Here is an 18853-nt window from a genome sequence, read left to right as displayed (position 1 = left end):
CTGGGAATGAGCTGGCAGACAAGCTCGCTAAGCTAGGGTCTTCTATATACAGCCCCGACATCCCCCCCTCCCCAGCATACCTACGACGGGAGGCAAAACAGTGGCTCCGTACAGAGACATATACAGCATATGCTAGTAAGGCGCCTGAAACCTACAAAGCCCTGAATATCAGACCCCATACAAAAGAAAGCCGCTCCCGCGAGCACAAGCTGCCTCGGTGGGTACTTGGCCGACTCGTCGCCGCTCGTACAGGCCACGGAGACTTTACGGCATACCACCAGCGTTTTGACCACACAGACTACCTGGAGAGCTGCACCTGCGGCAAGGCAAAGACCCCAGTACACTTCTTCTTTTGTCCATATACCGGAAAACGCTGTATGGGGATGGTGTGATCTCCCCTATACCAGGTAGGGTAACTGTGGGGAGATGCTGCTGCTGCTTTCTAGAGAAGTATTGTATCTCTGTTTTCTCTATTGAGAAAGGGAGGCCTGTCTCTGTCCCTAGGGCAGTAATTTACTTGTAGGCCTCTACCAGTTGTTGTGAGCTCTCTTCCATGGTACTCCCAGTGAATAATATGCCCATGTCATCTGCGTAGCAGAAGGAACCCTCCAGAGCAGAGGCATATTCTTGCTGCATATAGCAGGAAGAGTATTGGGGATAGGGGGATCGCTGGTGTAACCTGCGTAGGCAATATTGTTTTCAACTAGCTGTCCTGTATAAACGAGTATCACAAGCTTAGAGAAAGAAATAAGAGATAAAAGCGCAGATATCTTCCTCATCCCTTTTATCAACCTTTCCCAATCATATGTCAAGGCTTCCGACTTCCCGGACTTGCATGCCGACGGATCTCTTTCCCGAAGTTACGAGGACGGATCTCTTTTCCTACGAGGCCGCAATTCCGAGGCTGTACACTGATGTTGCAGAGACCTTATTCAGAACCAAGTTGACGGCATGGCCGACAACTAAGATCCAGGCCATAGCCTGTGACACAAAGTGATGACGCCAAACATGTTAACACATTTTTAGACAAATCTGCTGTTCTTACAGTGGAAGAACCCCAGAATACTTTGCAAACTCACATCGAATTTCTCTACTGGAGTTGTAGTAACCTGTTAAACTATGAGAGTGCAGAAAATGCCAAATTGCGTCATTACTTCGATCAAGTCCGGCTCGGCTTGAACATGCGCCGAAAGGAGATGCAAGGGCCTGAGTAGTTGTCATAATCATCTGAGAATGCATCATTTAAATACAACGGTTCACTGACCTCCTTCAAATTTGGCCGTGTACGGGCCACAAAGATGCGATCAGTTCCTAGCCACCTGTCACTTAGGGGAAACCCTGCGCGGCGACTTACCTGACATCCGGTCCTGTCGCGTGGCTTGAGTTGGGATTGTACCGAACAGGGAGTGATCACTGCTCCCTGGAACAGGAGACAGGACCAGGATGAAGCTAAGGGCAAATATTGTATCACTTGTGCACAGATCTACATTACTCAAGCATCTATGCTTATATCTACAAGATGCACCATGAGAACATCCCCGTATGGGACTCTTGAGCCGATGGACTGGATCAATGGAGCAGATGTTGTGGGGTCGGATGGGCCTAGGGGTAGACTCAAGATGAAAGATATGAAGAACGCTAAATGTATGGATGCGCGAGGATTGATCCGCCGAAATTTACTCGGCTACCTGAAGCCGTCCGAGTGTGAGTAGTGATATGGCGAGTCTGCGCGCAATTTCCGTAGACCATGACATTTCTCGCGGTCAATATATGTGTATAACCTTGAAGAACGTGATGCAGACCATATTCCAGAAGAAGTCAAATCGGGTAGCCCCTGCTATTGCTTGCGGAATAGCCCAACTAAAGCCTTCAGTGTCAGCGTAAAATATATCAGGTATCAGGGGAATCAAGCCTTGTCATGAACCCCAGATCATGCGGCTCATGCCCCAGACCGTGAGAAAACGTGGACTGTGCTCGTCAAGGCAGCCAAGGAAAGCACAGCCATTGGCTAGGGGCTACAGTACTAGATTGTAGGTAGAACTGAGCCTAGAGCTTGCCGTTGTGGATACTTGGGTGTGGCCAAGTTGGCTCCAAGGACTTTATCACCGGCTCCAAAGCAGGCATGGACAATGGTGCCTTTATCGTGCACCGAGCCACGGAGATACCACTGACGTCACTCCGGATGCCACACGGGCTGTCACGAAGCTCAAGGCGACAACCACACAACGGTTTGTGATTGATGGACTCGAAATGGATGCGGAAGCCGACTGCCGTTTCTGCTTCTTCTTCGAAAAGGCCGATGTCGACGGCAAGGGTTCCAGGGAGGGGGCTCGATTCGCGCGGCACTGGTACGAGAAGGACACGCTGCTACCGGTTGTGCCGGGACGGCTCCCCAAGATAGATGTGGACAAGTTGAATTCCTACCCCGACAGCTACAAGTGTCTTGCCTACTGCTAGGAGCTTCCAATGGGGTTCAACGTCCTTCTAGATATGCCGGGTCACCGGAGGCATGTGGGAACAATGAACAAAAAGAAACATGACTTGCTCTATCATCTAGCAAAAAAAAGGACTGGTTGGAGGGAAGGATATTGATTTCTAAAGATCCCTACCTCCGTCCAGCTGCGGTCTCTGCTCGAGATTCTTCCAGGCCCCGACCCCCAGCTCGGCGTGGTCCTTGTACACATGGTCCCCCCTTCTTCTTGCCCATCCTCCGGAAAAATAACATTGGCTGTTGTCATTATTCCCGGCTCTCGATCAGCATGAAAGTCATACTCAGTGACCAAAGACAGGTTATTCCCTCCCGGGCAACCATTCAAGTATAGACTACCTCTGAGACGTCAACCATCTTTGATCATAGCCTCCGGAAGTCATATTTAGGCCCTCGTCTGCCGTTTGGGTCTTTCAACACCCCGTAAATGAATTAGCCTATACCTTGCCGGCGATGCTAAAGAATTATATAGGCCCCAATGATTGAGCCAGTCGATAGCCCGCACAATGTCCCATGCTCTGCAGACCGTACCGAGATGCGTCATGTTGATTCCCTATATGCATGCACAGCTCACTCGCCGCGTTGTCATCCAACAGCTTCCATCTCGGGGTCTATTGTAGAGACGACAACTGGCAAAATGGCGTCCCAGATGCGGACCGGGATTGTAAGTGCTTTGCGACTTCCTCGACCAAACATAGATTACATCATGCTCTGACCACAACCACAGGGGCGCTACAGCTGAAAAACCGGATGGGAGAATACATGATTTCCAAAAGGGAAGATCCCGGCGATGAGGGTGTTGAGGACGAAGATGGACAGCGGGGCCGCCTAGCCGCGTTTGCTACACCATCTAACGATCTTCAGAGGGATTTCTTGAACGGTATGTTCGACCGCCTGGGACGAGTGGACCGAACAACTGCCGGCCAGGAGGGCTGGCGCTCTCGGAGGGCTTAGGGGAGAGGAGTTGGACGACATCCTCAACAGCAGCCCTGAGCCCCGTTTCTCCACGAACTGACCCACGTAGAATCGCTATTAGGCGAAGAAGGAACGGCTCGTCGCCCGGGTTGCCCAGCGACGCGTTTATAGAAGAGTTGGACGAGAGCATTTCATGGCGCCGGAGAAGAACTCAGTCTTCACGATCTCCCCGCACGCAGGACGCCGAGTATTGACAAGCCATGTCAACCACGCCCAGACTATCTGAACTCTCGTTGTTTATGTCGGCGGTAAAGATATGATAATCACGTTCATACCTGAAGGAGACTTCTTTCAGGAGCCGCTATACTAACATACCCAAAGGAGGGCAGATACAATGATACATCAGGAGGGGTGGATTGGGGGGAGAACGCACACTCAGTCTTGCACCCATTCATATTACCGATAACCACCAACCGACGCTGACTTGGCTGGCCGCCAACCACAACGAGGGATCCAGCGTTGTAACTGCATAATGTAGTCGAAGCTTGCGCATGTCAATACCTTACTTGGAAGAAACAATTAACCAATCAACACATGGTTGACAGAATATAACTAGTCATATTTTGGAGGTCAAAAAGTCCTATCATGGCGAGCGCTAGGCAGCAGAAGCTTTACTTGGTAATGGTTATGGATATTTATTAGAAGACCTAGAGCAAATGCTTGCCGTTCTTGTTAGCATTCTAAGGCCCCCTTTCACATTCCATATTCCGATTTGCTTTTTTTCACATATGCACATTCGACAACTTTGAGCTAGCGGCGAGTGGCTGATATATTCATGACCCCTCCCCGAAGGGTAATACAGCTGGGAAGATCTCGCCAGATCTTCCAGTCTGAGTGCTCATCCTTTCAAACTTTCAAAGACTGAATCAAGGACCTCAGAAGCTTATTCTCGCCCAATGTAGCCTCAAGCTCATTCAATTTCTCTAAGAGAGTCTCGTAGAGTTCTCTGAGAATACACGCTGTGTACTCTAGACTCCCAGCAGCCTTCATCTCGGCGAGGATATATTCTCGTATCTCCTGAGGCATACCACCCGTAAGCCCTCCAAACATCAGCCCGCGAATCCGTTCTGGTGTAGAGCTATTCTCCAGGGCATGAATTAAAACAATTGAGTATTTGCCCTCTGAAAGATCATCACAGAAGCCCTTTTTGGTCGAATACTATGCCTGAGTCAGTGAATGTTTATGTGGATTTAGAGTTTGCATCTCAGGATTTGAAAGGTGCAGCAAGGTGTCTAATAGAGACGGAGCATTAGACTGCGGGCTCACCTCGTCAGATACCAGATTTTGGTAATCATCTCTTATCTGGTAGTATCGCCCCAATAGGGTCATGAAATCAACCAGATTGTTGTTATCAGAGATTGGTAAAGAAGCCTCTACAACCATTAATCGCGTAATAAGTCGGAAGAAGCCGCCGGTCTTGTTGTCAATCATGACAATGTAGTCCTTCATTGACGGACATTGTCTGTGAAATTTCCAGTAAAGCTCAAGGGCCTGGCCGGAAAATAAAGCTTCTAGTTCGTCTGAAGTATGATATAGTTAGAGACCTGACACAGTTGTCAATATAGAATCAAAGGGTTATATACCGAATATGGTCTTTCTGCATGCATCCGCGTGTTCGAGTTTTTCAAGGAGCCGATATGCTTTAACTCCACTATATGACACACAATTTACCGTCTGGCCTACGCCGTACATAACATGAGCGGCGGGCATTCCGCGCCGTTTTAGGGAGTCATCCTGAATATCGTCCAGCCTGTAAATTCTGTCTGTCAGTCAAAGTTGTTTGGTATAACCAAAGCTGACCTACATGAGTGAACTATTGAATAATATTGTTAAGGAGTCTTTCATGATCTCAGATGATTCTGTTGGTATCTTGAACCAGGTTTGCGCCGCGTCAACCAGTCTGGCCATAGTTCTTTTACCAGGCAGGGAGCTGATATAGTCATATGGAGCCATGCATAACTGGGGAGAATGTTAACAATAACGAATATCGCTTTCCATGTTAGAACGTACCTTTTCTGAATCTGCCTTCTGGTACTTGGCTGTGACACTAATTCCCACACGAGGGCTACCATCTCCATGACTAATGTGCGTAGAACACGCCGGGGGAATATCTTTCTCCGTGCTATTAGGACTAGGAACACCTGGTCGTATGGAGTTTAACTCCTGTGCTGATATAGTGGCACCATTCATAGTAGACGGGGGTGGATGATTTTTGAGACGCCAGAGACCAGACGATGAGTTTCCAACAAGGCGGGCACGGTCCGCGGCATTTGTCTTGAAATCTGTACGGAAATAACGCTCTGAATGGGAGCTCCAGTAGTTTATTCCTGCGGCCATTGTTATCGCTCCAAAGACGTAACCTACTAGACCTGGAGATCTAGTCAAGTTTGACCTGTTCCAGTTGCGAAATTCTTCAAGGGCCTGTTGTTCAAGTGTTTTGATCTCTTGCTTAAGGATGCTCACAGCTTCTTCCTCGGTATATCCGTAACTAGACACAAGTAATGCCATTGTATTGGTAATTGTGTCCAGATTGCCGTTTGCACTGTGTTCTTCAAATTCCTTGTGAAAGCTGTAGAGGTCATTCAAAAGCGAGGCGCTCACAATAAGCTTGTCCACAACCATTGATCAGCTATCGAGTGCTAATCCCCACCAATCACCTAGTTGCGCCTAGCTTGCTGTCTCTAGGGAAACATGCATTCCCTGAAAATTTATAGTACCAGTCTAGATCTGCGCCACAACCCTTCAGCCAGCCCCACTGAGGTACCCCTTGCCATCTATCATCTCTCTCTGCTCTGGCGCGCACTAGGGCAGTCCGAATACATGCAAGATCTGGTTCCACAGCGGTCTTGCCCAATAGCTACTTTCGGATGTAGATCACTAATAGTTATCACACCGATTCCTCGTATTCCAAAAGTACATCCCATAGATTATTAGCGCTTCTCCGTCACGCGACGTAATGAGTAAGTGGTAGGTATAAAGTCCTCTCCGTAGAGGCCTATATAAACAGTCTGTCTCCCTTCAAGTGCCACTTCTTCCTAGTCTCTTTGGAATACTCTTTCTCCTAAAAGCCAACCTGTCTGATAATCATTCATTATGCGCTTCCTTACCATCTATATTAGCCTTGCTGCATGTGCCAATCTGGCATCTGCTATCAATTTCCTGGCTCCTCTTCAATGCCTGAAAATGAAAGACGCCGCCGAGAACATCGACGTCGATCGTGCTATCGATATGTGGACGGAAATCGCCTGCAACCGCTGCCAGACCAAGCTATCTGACTATCAATCTGTTTTGCGCGACAAATTTGCTGTTCCATGGATGGAAACCGAGGCCCAGTCCATGGGGACTCCGGAGCTTGCTCCCCACGATATTACACTTCTTGATAGCCTTGTTGATGCAGCCAAAAATCAGTGCGGAGCAACCGACGCAACCAACCTGTGCCAGGATCCTTCCTACATCAAATCATTGGCTCATTGCATCCAGAACAACGGCTGGGCCCTTACCTTGCGCAACCTGCCTACTTTCCTGCCTATTCTGATGTCAAACCCCTGCGCTAAACAACTGGATTACCTCGCCAACCCTGATTTACTAGACACCATTATTCCTGGCTATTTGACGAAATATGCAGAAAGCTGCTAGAAGAGTAGCAGATTACCAATAAGCAGGTTAGAACTGTTTGGATCAATGGATCTAACCTCATGTTAATCAATGGTGCGGTCTCTCTGCAGCTCTCATGGGAAACCAAATTGTCGCGAGCGGTTATTGATGTACTAGAACTTAAGCTCTTCATTGTTAGGCTAATAGGGAGTCAATTCTCACGCTAGATGTCTATTCTAGAGATCGCCTCTAAGTAACATCCCAGCCAGTCCTTATTCCAGGTACAACATGTCTGCTCTATACCTCTCCAGTCACCCTGTCGCAATTGACACCTGGGGCAACCCCAACAATATCTCCTCTCAGGCACGCACCCCTCGTCAACCACATATCCACTCCCCTCCAGACAATGCATAAACATCTTCCACCCAACCTTATCCGCCGGCTTCCTAAGCTGCTTGTAATAAGCCGTATGAGCTTTTAATCTAAGGCGCAATAACTGGTCACTCCTTAGTTCTAAACGACTGGCCGCAACCCAGCGCGCTGGAAGTCCTGGCCTAGAAGTACAAGTATACTTTCCAGGCAACAGAGAAGATCGCCTTCGGACTGATCAAGATCTCCGTTGTATTCCTGTGGAAGCGAATCTTAAGTCACATCCACTCTTTCCAGCTGTTTTGCTGTGGTTATGATTAGGATTGTTGCTGCTTGGACCATACTTTCCTCTTCGCGACTCTTTTTTCATGTGGGACGCATTGGGACCAGAATCGGGCACTGATCGAGTTCTTTCTCACGCAGTGTACGGATTCGCTGAATCTGCTGACGGTATTTCGTGGGACAGATTTGCTGCCGGATTTCGTGATTATGTTTATGTATGTGCCAATTATTCGGAGACTGAAGATGCCGGTTAGGATGAAGGTTGGGGTTATAAGTATGTTTATGATTGAGATGTTGTATGTCCTTTCTTTCTTGTCTTATCGCGCGGAGAGTGGGTATGCAGATACAGGATGCTAACCTGGACCTCACAGAACGATCGGTGCAGGAGTTGCAAGGCCATCATCTATCTCGTGACATCATATGACGAGGAGGTTTACTTTGAATTTATCGCCAATTTCACGCTGTTCATCCTTTGGTCGGAGATCGGAGTTAATGTGGTTATGGTTGCTTGACGCATGCCGGCCTATGGACCAGTTCTTGGTCAGTGCCACGATAGTCTGTACCGTTAATTTGGTTGGTTGAAGGATGTCAAGTTTGGTCTCTTGCATAATCGATCCTGGCATCGACGAATAATGGCATGACGCCCCTCGCCAGTCTCAGCGCTTCAAGCGGGTCTCATGCACTAACCGGGGCTTTACGAAGCAAACATAGATGGGGCAATGCTCAAACGTGGAATCCTGCCAGCTAAAGCCAGCCTGCTAATTTTAGATTGCATATAGGGCTGAGCACGGAGTAGAAAGATGCACGCCCGCGCTGAGGTTGTATCTGCAGTTACCGCATGAGCTGAAGTTCGTTAACCCAGCCTCCTTTGGGTTGCAGCTCCGCGGACACAATGCACATCCTTGCCATTTCCTGACATAGGAGTAAGGCCGGTCGAAATGGAAGAAGCGAGTATTTAACTGGATTGATCATCAAAACCATTACGGCGTCCAACAACCCTCTGGGCCGGGCGAGTACGATTGGAAGTGAACGTATAATCCGCTCGCCACCCGGTTACACAATATACCGGTCTTCATCTGTAACGGGCGTAGGCAGTATTATTCTCAACTTGCTGTCCTGTATAAACGAGTATCACAAGCTTAGAGAAGGAAGCAAAAGTCAGAAGTGCAAATATCCTCCTCCTCCCTTTTATCAACCTTTTCTGGTCATATGTGAAGACTTTCCGGATCCGTATGCTGACAGATCTCTTCAGATCTCTTTACCAAAGCTGCGCGCTGCAATCCGAGATTCTATCCTAATATTGCTGAAACCTTATTTAGATCTCTGAAATTATTGGTTGAGGGCATGGCTAACAACCAAAATCCAGGCCATAGCCTGTGACGTTATCAGCGCGATCGGACCTGTAACCATCATCCTTGTGGCGTGTAGTGTGTTGGTGGTACAGGTATGATGGCAACTGCAGCATAACCCGCCGTGGATCAGGCGGAGTTGATTATCTGCGCCTGACCAATCTTTCTGTCGAATTCGCTGTATATGCTGATGTGAGCACTAGCCTAGTTGGCTAAGATTACTGAATGCAACTTTTCCTGGCAGCTCTGACAAATTCTCCAAAACACCCATTTCAGGGCCGTCTACCCCGCGCGCCATCGACAAGATCTACAGGCATGGGGCGAACTTTGTCGAGAATGAGTTCCTTGACGCGGAACCGGGATACACCGCTCTGTGGCTGATATGTGCTCGAAGGGGGAGCATCAGACCAAACGGAAAATGCTTGCGTGTGCGTTCGCGCAGAAGACAGTTTCTGTTATGGGATGCTCCCATATAGACCTGGGCAGAACCCATGGGCCGGCCCAAATGGGTCAACCCATTTAGGCCCATGGGCCGAAAAATCGATTTTCTGCCCATTCGTGGGCCGGCCCATTCGGCCCATTCGACCCATTTTAGGGCAAAATTTAGTGGGTATGTGGCTTTCATAATTTATGCAATTTACGCGAACTCTTGGCTGTAATGCATTCGTAACAATAATAGGTATAATATAGTTAAAAAGGGCATTTTAATATTACTGCAGAAACAAACTATATCTCATATCCATCTAATAACTTTGAATGTTTTCGAACTCTTCCTGAAACCCGCTGTGTGTTTTGCGCAGGCAAATCAGGCTCCTCTTCCCACGTAGGCTCCTCCTCAGGCTCGTTCTCAGGCTCTTCCACTGGCTCAATACTCCTTCGCCTCTTCGATTGATACTGCGAAGGGCCCTCCTCATTGTCACTAATCTCTATATATCCTCTTGAATACGCTCATCCAGCTCTTCTTGTTGGAGCTCTCTCTCAGACTTACTTGCGTACTCTCGAATGAAAGCAAGCTGCTCTTCTTCTAGATCGAACTGAATGCCACACATAAGAAGCATTAGATCCTGGATAGTACCTGATTGTAGTGAGCCATGGCGATAGTGGCAGAGATCACGCGCAGAGTTAAAGAGACGCTCTACGCCTGCGCCTGTGGCTGGGACGGAAAGGGTATCTCGAGCAAGAGCTGCGAGCACTAGAAATCTGTTCAAAGTCAGCCTATATACCTGCTCGCCGGCCCTTTTGATCCCAGAAAGTAGACTGATGCTCAGAGTGCCCGCTCTGTGTCTGAATCTACCAATCAACAAATTGCTCTTTATTCGTATCTTCGCATATAATATAGGCTTGCGCTAGATCTGCAGAGCGGTTAAGAGATAGAGGAACAGAGAGAGGCAGAGGAAGGGGAGTTATTTGGCTTGTCGAGTGCTCGGGCGCGATACCTTCGGATAAAAGATAGGACGAATCATCAAACTCGCCACTGTCTGAAAGGGATACTGAGTAGATATCTGATAGTTGAGACATAATAAGAGTAAATAAAAGAGCTTAATGATCGTAAATGAAAGAGAGATTGTAGTTACTATAAGAGAGGAGAGAGTAAACCTATATTTTAGTTAAACTGCAGTCTTTAGATAGCCTGAGCACTTATAATAATGCAGAATACTAGATTAAGTCGGCATGGGCAACCCAAGATAACGCGTCTGATATCTTTTGCGATGATTGGCTAATTAATTTCTTAGCCCCATATCTGGTGATCTCTTATTAGTTAGTCTAATGGGCCGACCCATGGGCCGGCCCACTGGCCTTCAAAATTCGAGCAAAGGCATCCCCCCCCATTTTTAATCGAATCTTTAACTTTTTTCTTGCCCTTCTGCGTGCACTCTAGAAAGAATACCTTCCTTCCCGCGCCTAGATTATAGAATAAAAGGCTTTCATTGACAGATTAAACTATTCTTTTATGATAAAAACTGAAAACCTACACAAAATAAATGATACCCATTAGAATGTCAAAAACTTATACTTAAAGCAGAAGGATATATTCGATCATCAACATGTAGGTAGTTATATATTTCTGACTTTGGGAAGAGTAGGTAAGTTGTAATATATTCTGTAATTTGCCATATCTAAGGGCGAGGAAGTGAGACGGCTATAGAATACGCTAGTAACTTTGGATATTTTGCATATTAATTATGCATATTTGGAAGCTAAATGGGCCAAATGGGCCAAATCGTGGGCCGACCGACCCATTCATGGGCCGACCCAAATGGGCCGGCCCACGAGGTTTTTGTCCATGGGCCGGCCCATGCCCAGGTCTACTCCCATAACACGCACCGCATAGCGTACGCGCCTGTGGTCACGTGGCTCCCAATCCATCTTCAATTCTGATCTGTCCTGTCCCGGTTTCTCTTCTTCTCCGGCGATTCCTTCTTGTACATACGGCACGATTAGATAGGAAGATCCATCTAAATACGTCCCATAACAGTTTCTGGGCGGCTGAAGCCGCTTGTTACAAGAGCGTTCAAGGAATTAGTGGGGAGCATGTGTGGGCATGCCTATGCTCCTGGCCGGGATGTAAGTGGGAAGTGCATGAGCATGAACCTTCGCCGGATACCGAAGTTCTTTAACACCGATTTCATTGGTCTTCCTTGTTTTCTTTCTTTACGGCATACTGTTCGAACAAAAGGGCAAAACCGCATTTAAAACGTAACGAGTTTGTACCAGCCCAGATTCTGCCAGCAGAAACTGATTACATATGCAAGATAGCTTGCTTAGTTTTACCGACTGGCTACTCATCCTAAGCACCACCTAGAGGTGCACGCTATGCTCGGGTGAAGTACACAGCCCGTACCCCTAGGCAGTGTTGGTGTTCGTACAGAAAAATTACGAAAGCTCGTACGTACCTTGTAAGACAATCGGATTGTCCTCATTTCCTTCATGGAAATCAAGGTAGATAGGATGTTCAGCCTCACCTTCCACTGGATCAAGATTGATAACCAGCTGGTTTGCAGCTCCCTGGGGTAGACCAAGTCCATCACCAAGCATACCCTGCCAGTGCTCGTCTCGTACGGAGCAGCGATGCCCATGGTCACGCCATTTACAGTTGGCGCAGCATCCGTCGAATGCCCCAGGTACATGGCTGCATTCAGGGAAGACTGGTCTTCCTTATACGGAGCGGCATCCTTCACATGGCTGGGTCAGAAGAGTCCCCCGAGTCTGTATAAGCATGGCAATGATGTACGAGGGCCGGTGTTGCCATATTTGATGCCAATTTAATTCTGCAGCGAATAAACTCAACATCCCGCCCAGGAAGGGCCAGCAAACGCCTCTGTATATCTGTATGTATATACCCAGATAGCTCTTGAACCCCAAGCATGAGCATAGCAGTTGGTGCTCGTCCGGCTTGTCTATTAACAAAGGCAAAGAGGCTCAGGCACTCTTCTCGACTGAGCGGCCGGTCGGCAGGGAAGGAGGGGGCGCGGTTGGGTGTACGAGGAGCTTGGAGGCTATCTTTGTCTGCTTCAAACGAGATTAAGTTACTCCTAGCTTGACAAGCCTATCTACTAGCTTTTTCCCAGCAACCCTAGAGTAGCTAGGGGTCTAGCAGACTTGAACAGGCTTGCATGGTGTAGTTAGGGCTGTTGAGATTTCTATCTACTGGGCAGTCAACTAGTAGAAAGTCTCAATGTAACGGGCGTAGGCAGTATCTGGCTGTCCTGTATAAACTAGTATCACAAGCGTAGAGAAGGGAACAAAAGTCAGAAGCGCAAATATCCTCCTCCTCCCTTTTATCAACCTTTTCCGGTCGTACGTCAAGACTTTTCGGATCTGTATGCCGACGGATCTCTTCACCAAAGCTGCGCGCTGAAATTACGAGATTGTACATTGTTCTGTTACAACCCACATCTTTCAAATAAAGACCTGAAAGATAAGCACTACAAAGGCCTACCAAAATCATGGAAAAATTTCATATTACAGGAATGCAAGAATGGTGTGAGGTGGGTCTGGGCAAGCTTGGTTGAATCTGCTTCCCCTTTATATCACCAGCAGTTGAGAAGAGCCCAGGGACTAACCCTAAAACCCTATCAACTTTGTTTTCATCATTGAATTGGCAGCCCCTGCGCCTATACCTTATATTAGTATCGGCTTGAGATCAACAACTACCCACAGCGACGATCAAAACGGGATCAGCGCACACACAGACGTCAAGTACTTTACTATAATTACCCGCTATACAGAAGGACTCGAGGTGCTCGGTAGATCCGGGAATTGGATCAAGGGTTAGCCGTTCCCTGGCACGTTTCTGGTGAATATTACGGATTGTTTCATGAGGCTTATGCATGATTTCTTCGTGAGTACGGTGCATCGTGTTATCAACGAAAGTGGGAGGGAGAGGTACTCTGTGCCGTTATGGGGCTTTGCTCAGAAGACATTGTTAAATCCGGTTGAGACGTGCGCGAGCGAGGAGAATCCGGCGAGGTATGAGCTTATGACGGCGCGTGAGTATTTTGAGTGGAGAACAAGGAGGCAGAAGGTCTCTTGGGTCAGTGGCAAGTAGTAATGCGGCAACGCGCAATTTTATAACATATATCATGACCTGGGGGGGCTTTGGAAAATGCACTGCTTGAGCCATGAAGCTCATGTAGTCAGTTGTGCATACATTAATTAACACCTGTGTCTAGTTGGGTATCTATAGATCTCCGGCCAGAGCATATCGACCTTATTCCAGAAATCAATATCAAAGGCCATATCCAGCAAGTCCGATTCCGAGTGTCCATTACTCCCGTCCGATGGATAAGAGGCCCCAGAGTTGCTGCTGCTATACACAGGCAGCCCTTCCCAGGACATTGCATCGCTGCCAAAGGTAGGATATTCGGCCATATTCGCATTCTGCGTACTAGCACCAATGTACGCTGAGGCGCGCTCATTTGCAGCGAGAGTCTCAAACTTTGCACACAGCCCCTGTACAATGTTACTCGCACTCGTCGCAACAGCGAACTTAATCCCGAAATTCTCAAATACCGCAATTGCAAGATGAATCGCGCTCTTGGCTTCCAAAGTCACCGTGCCAGAACCAGGGTACGCCAATACAAAGCCAATGAGCGTCATCACGGCATTCCACTGGCAGTAAAAGGCCTCGTGCCAGCCGTCCAATAGTGATGTTTGTTCCAAAATCTGGTGTGTGAGCTTCGTCAAAGCAATGGCGTGAGCGGCGCAGCGCGTCGCAAGTTCGCCGGGTAGTGAGTTTTCTGACATGTGCACCTGGCTTGCTGGTTGATGCGGAAAGCATATCATTGGTCTGAATAGGTTGACGCAGACGTGGTGGTACGTGTGTTCGAGGAGCATGCGCTGTCGCTGTAACCACTGTGGGGCGAACTGCTCTAATACAACGCGGGCGCCATCGGTGGAGAACGGCCTGCTGTTGGGGTCCTGCCGTTTCAGCTTGAGGGCATCAGGGATGCTATCGCACCAAGCGTCGAGGGACGGGATATGCTGAGCGAGGATCTTGGCGCCGGCTTGGAGCGCATCCGGGCGATCCCAGATCGGCTGTCCTTCTTGTAGATGGAAATCGGCATTATAAAACGATGTATAAGCTGATCTGATTGCTTTGTAGAGCGTTATCTGTCGCAGATTAAAGCTTAGCCAGGTCGTATCTTCAGCGGCGGGGACGAACGTCGATCCTGATGATGCTGCAGCGCGCAAGCTATCGCTGGGGAGTGCGGGCATAGATTGGGACTCGATAAGCATGAACGGACGTCCGAGTTTCATGTTAGCGCGGGTATCCATGAAATAAACGGTCCACCAGAGCCGCCTCCTCATTTCGCGCTCCGCCTCTGGGAGGGTCGATGGCGGATCCAGGTGGAGACCGAGGATGTATGCTGTGCGCACGGCCTGTGCCACGGCTGTGTCCATCATATTGTGGAATGATCCGCCGCAGAGGTAGATCGCGCAGAGTACGTGGCATTGCAGGGTGGATATCGAGGGGCTTTCGAGCTCGTAGGTCAGTAATGTTTGGCCGCGCCAGTAGTGCCAGCGGCCGGCTACAAGGGCATCTTTGCCTTCAACTAGGACGCCTTGCGAGCCTAGGGGGAGTGTAGAGATGTGATACTGCATGCATGCTGCGACGACGATGTCGACGAGAGCCGATGGTTTGCGCTCTTTGCCGCCGGCGATCAGGAGGCTCTGATAGTGCTGCTTGAACTGGGCTTCGTCTAGAATTGGGCAGAGCGAGACGTGGTACGTTTGCCAGAAGTAATTCAAAAAGTATTCCTCCTGCAGGAGACTCAGATAGACGCTGTTGGAGGAAGATCCGGAGGTTGAAGCGAAAAGGTCAGCGCCTGTCACCGGCCTGTCGAGAAGCTTGTCATCGCTCGCGGAATTTGGGAGCATTTGGTGTGGAATGTGTTCTTGATTCAGCCTCACATTCAGAAAGGAACTGAGCCGCTGAGTGAACGCGTACAGTGAGGAGGGCCCAAGCCAGAGGCTATTAGGCGATCGAGAGGGGCAAAAGTGTACGCCGCCCCAGCATTGCTTTGGTGCAGTGTCACCATTTTGAATCGGGATAGTCGCTTCGCGCGACGGTATCGGCAATTTCACCAACGGGGATTGTGACTCTAGTGTGACAGACGAGACACTGCCCGTGCTCCCATCAGAGCGGTTCTGGAGTTCCGACTCCAAGTCTGATACCTTCTGCCTCAACAATGCGATCTCCTGGTGGGCCTGCGAGAGAGTAAATGCCGAGGGCGCGCTTTTCTTGCTGCAATCACTGCCATTCATCACACAGTTTGAGCAGGGAACATTATTATCGCATTTGATGCGACGCAGACGACAGCTACCACACGCCCGGGCCACTTGGACCCGTTTCCGTCGGCGCGGGGCCTGTTGAGGATCTGCGCCGACACCAGGGAGTGCCAAATGAACCTCCATGATCCAGTATCCAGATCGAGTTGCTCAGAGTGGAAATCCGAGAATGATTTGAGCGCGATCGTTGACTGTTGAATCATGAAGAGCTGAGGTTGCTGAATTCCATTGAAGTCAGCTGAACCTTCGCGAGTCAGTTGCTAATGTTGGTAAAGCACCCGGTGTGGCTCCAACAAATGACATTCCACCAGTGAGGGGTCTCAGTCAAAAATGGCCCCAATACAGTGCAGACTGTTTTGTGACATTACAACGCCGAGAATTCATGTTTTACTAGGATACATGATCCCAAGCTTTTGGCCAACAAAAGCCGCAAATCTTATGGAGTAGACGAGCTGACCGTAGTATACTGTCAACCGGCGAAATGCTCCTCCTTACTAATCAATATCCAGCACCTTTCTCGCCTGATCGTATGATACGATTACACCGCCATAAACGGATTACAGCTATCCATATGGGCTGAGCTACCTTCAGATACCGAGATTCTTACCTTCTGAAGCCCTCTAAGTGCTATAAATTGTCTACACAGATCGTAGTTAGGAGATCAAGACCTTCAATATAATCATTCGTTACACATACTAGTCACCTGACCATATTCAACGCTAGCAACCACCTCGAGAGCTGACATATTCCAACATGGACTGGCTGAGCGCTGACACTGTAAAGAGCTATAGTCAGTAGTGGATATGCATTCTGCGACCTGCGGATGGAGAACCAAACCAGATTTGATATGCACTGCAGCGCCACGAAATGGATGAGCCCTTGGATACTCATGTTGAAAGTGCTTCGCATAAAATGGCGCAGTGAGTGTAGTCGCTATTCGGAATACAAAAGCTAATGAGGTAGTCAAAGAACCCGGCGGGTACTGAGCACCAAACTTAAGGGAATGCAATGAATTAAAGCTATAGTCAACTGCTCCCGTAATGGATACAACAATGATCGGAGGATGCTTGGTAATGAAAAATGTCCGGTCGGATTATGGAGGTTGTCGAGGCCCCTTGCTCCTTCACTAACAGTGCCAAGTTACGCAACTCTTGTCGACCGACGAGATTCGTGTGCACACCCAGCAGCTTTCCAATCGGGTAGGGCTTTTTATCAAGATCCTTCCTTGACCAAACTGCCATGAAAAGACTGGAAGATTCCGGAGCCCCCGAGCTCTTCCCAATTTAAGCGCCTGTCTTTAATCAGCCGCAAATTCCGCAGCTCCGTGACTCCGCGTCCATTTCGACGCTGAATGAGTTCTAGCGTAAGTTAGCGCCTAGACTCCGTCGACTCCGTCAACTCCAGCTCTATCTTACAGTTTTTCTCCGCAACTGCAGGCACTACACCCAGCGGAACTACGGAGAGCAAAATGATTCTCAGCAATTGTGCTCCCCGGAACCTCAGTATAAATAAGAGGTCATGGAACGAGTATTCTCACTATCATCAACAACCAAAACCATCATCTGCCTAAACAACAGCAACAATCAGCCTTCCAATACTGTCTCGGATCCAATCCAAAATTCATTACAGCCCTAAAATTCCAAGACAAGTTTAAACCAACAAACAAACCAACTTAACCATCAAAATGCCCGCCCGCAAAGCTCTCATCGCCGTCACCTCCGCAAGTGCCCCGCTCTTCAACGGCGCAGAAACAACCGGCCTCTTCATTGTCGAAGCTCTCCATCCCTACAAGGCGCTTGTCGCTGCCGGGTTCGAAGTTGACCTCGCATCTGAGACAGGCAGCTACACGCCCGACTGGCTTTCGCAGCAACCGGACTTCCTCAACGGCGAGGACCTCGAGATCTGGAACGACCTCAACAGCGACTTCCGCAAGAAGCTCGATAATATGCCCAAGGCGTCTGAGCTGCTCAGCAAGAAGGGCGATGAGTACGGGCTTTTCTTCGCTTCGGCCGGACACGCTTCCCTCATTGATTATCCGACCGCGAAGGGCTTGCAGGGGATTGCTGAGAAAGTCTGGGCAAATGGTGGTGTTGTCGCGTCCGTCTGCCACGGACCTGCTATCTTTTCCGATGTAAAGGACCTCACGACCGGTGAACCGGTCATCAAGGGGAAGAAGCTCACGGGCTTCACGACTGAGGCCGAGCACACGATGGGAATTATGGACGAGTTGAGGGCGTTCCCTTCCGAAATGGTTGAGGAGCTTGCGGAGCGGTTGGGTGCCAAGTGTAAGTCTTTATGTCTTTCTACCACTCTATTTGTCGCTGTACATTTGCTAACGATATTTCGCAGACCAGCGCTCGACTGGAATTTGGGATGACTTCCACGTTGTTGATGGGCGCCTGATTACAGGACAGAACCCTGCTAGTTCGACTTCGACTGCCAAGGCTGCCATTGAAGTCTTTGAGAAGCTATAGATGTGCGAGATCAGCGACGACTGAGTCATAAAGTTCTAATATAGATTGCAATGAATTACTTGTTCTGATTTCCGAACTATATCTTGAAAGCACCGCATCCAGAGCTTGGTGGCTGTACACTTCTACTAAAAATCCACCCCATCCAGCGATTACCTTCCCAAGATCTAGTTGATAAATTTGATAGGCTCTGGTGATTGAGATGGCCTGTTATGCCTAGTGGGCTCTCTGACTTCTGCCTTCCTTTGGAGGATGGAACTAGTGCCTCACCCGGCCCATGAGCTGTCTCCCTCTGGCAATAATCACTTAGTTCTCTCTACTATGTGCCAACTTCCCCTGGTCAGCCGTGGATTTCACTACAGCTTTAATCCGCAATCGCTGTAAGGAACGAGAACTAACAGATATCGTATTATCAAGAATACGACGAGTGAGGAGAAGAAGCGGAGGTCCGGAGGACCCCGCGGCTAAGTCTCGATGGTGGGTCACGTGGCCGATCGGGCCGTAGCCCTACAAGCCGGATTGGGACCGTGACA

At 48.8% G+C, this 18853-nt stretch overlaps 6 protein-coding genes across 6 annotated transcripts; 3 read left to right on the top strand and 3 right to left on the bottom strand.

Annotated features, from left to right (window-relative positions):
* Positions 1 to 2250: 2250 nt before the first annotated feature.
* BDW70DRAFT_164973 (uncharacterized protein) lies at positions 2251 to 3442 on the top strand (the record flags this gene model as incomplete). The annotated part of the gene is made up of 3 exons (XM_073741613.1): positions 2251 to 2438; positions 3058 to 3152; positions 3216 to 3442. 3 exons carry the CDS (start codon positions 2251 to 2253, stop codon positions 3440 to 3442), a joined length of 510 nt encoding a protein of 169 aa, XP_073590752.1.
* An 867-nt stretch (positions 3443 to 4309) lies between these two features.
* BDW70DRAFT_164972 (polyprenyl synthetase family protein) lies at positions 4310 to 6085 on the bottom strand (the record flags this gene model as incomplete). The annotated part of the gene is made up of 5 exons (XM_073741612.1): positions 4310 to 4621; positions 4730 to 4983; positions 5047 to 5213; positions 5268 to 5422; positions 5474 to 6085. The coding sequence occupies 5 exons, from the start codon at positions 6083 to 6085 to the stop codon at positions 4310 to 4312; spliced, it is 1500 nt and encodes a 499-aa protein (XP_073590751.1).
* Positions 6086 to 6497: 412 nt separating this feature from the next.
* On the top strand, positions 6498 to 7271 carry BDW70DRAFT_145662 (uncharacterized protein). Its single transcript, XM_073738461.1, has one exon. The coding sequence runs from the start codon at positions 6557 to 6559 to the stop codon at positions 7097 to 7099; it is 543 nt and encodes a 180-aa protein (XP_073590750.1). The 5' UTR covers positions 6498 to 6556; the 3' UTR covers positions 7100 to 7271.
* A 4042-nt stretch (positions 7272 to 11313) lies between these two features.
* On the bottom strand, positions 11314 to 12542 carry BDW70DRAFT_145655 (uncharacterized protein). The gene has a single exon (XM_073738460.1). It carries the CDS (start codon positions 12183 to 12185, stop codon positions 11841 to 11843), a length of 345 nt encoding a protein of 114 aa, XP_073590749.1. The 5' UTR covers positions 12186 to 12542; the 3' UTR covers positions 11314 to 11840.
* Positions 12543 to 13666: 1124 nt separating this feature from the next.
* BDW70DRAFT_145652 (Zn(II)2Cys6 transcription factor) lies at positions 13667 to 16301 on the bottom strand. Its single transcript, XM_073738459.1, has one exon. It carries the CDS (start codon positions 15973 to 15975, stop codon positions 13714 to 13716), a length of 2262 nt encoding a protein of 753 aa, XP_073590748.1. The 5' UTR covers positions 15976 to 16301; the 3' UTR covers positions 13667 to 13713.
* Positions 16302 to 17533: 1232 nt separating this feature from the next.
* Positions 17534 to 18323, top strand: BDW70DRAFT_164969 (class I glutamine amidotransferase-like protein; the record flags this gene model as incomplete). Its single annotated transcript, XM_073741611.1, has 2 exons — positions 17534 to 18134; positions 18199 to 18323. The coding sequence occupies 2 exons, from the start codon at positions 17534 to 17536 to the stop codon at positions 18321 to 18323; spliced, it is 726 nt and encodes a 241-aa protein (XP_073590747.1).
* Between the last annotated feature and the right edge of the window lie 530 nt (positions 18324 to 18853).

The sequence above is a fragment of the Aspergillus foveolatus genome, assembly GCF_047715535.1.
Source record: "Aspergillus foveolatus strain CBS 279.81 unplaced genomic scaffold BDW70scaffold_169, whole genome shotgun sequence".
Taxonomy (NCBI): Eukaryota; Fungi; Ascomycota; class Eurotiomycetes; order Eurotiales; family Aspergillaceae; genus Aspergillus; species Aspergillus foveolatus.
This window is presented reverse-complemented; position numbering and strand designations above follow the sequence as displayed.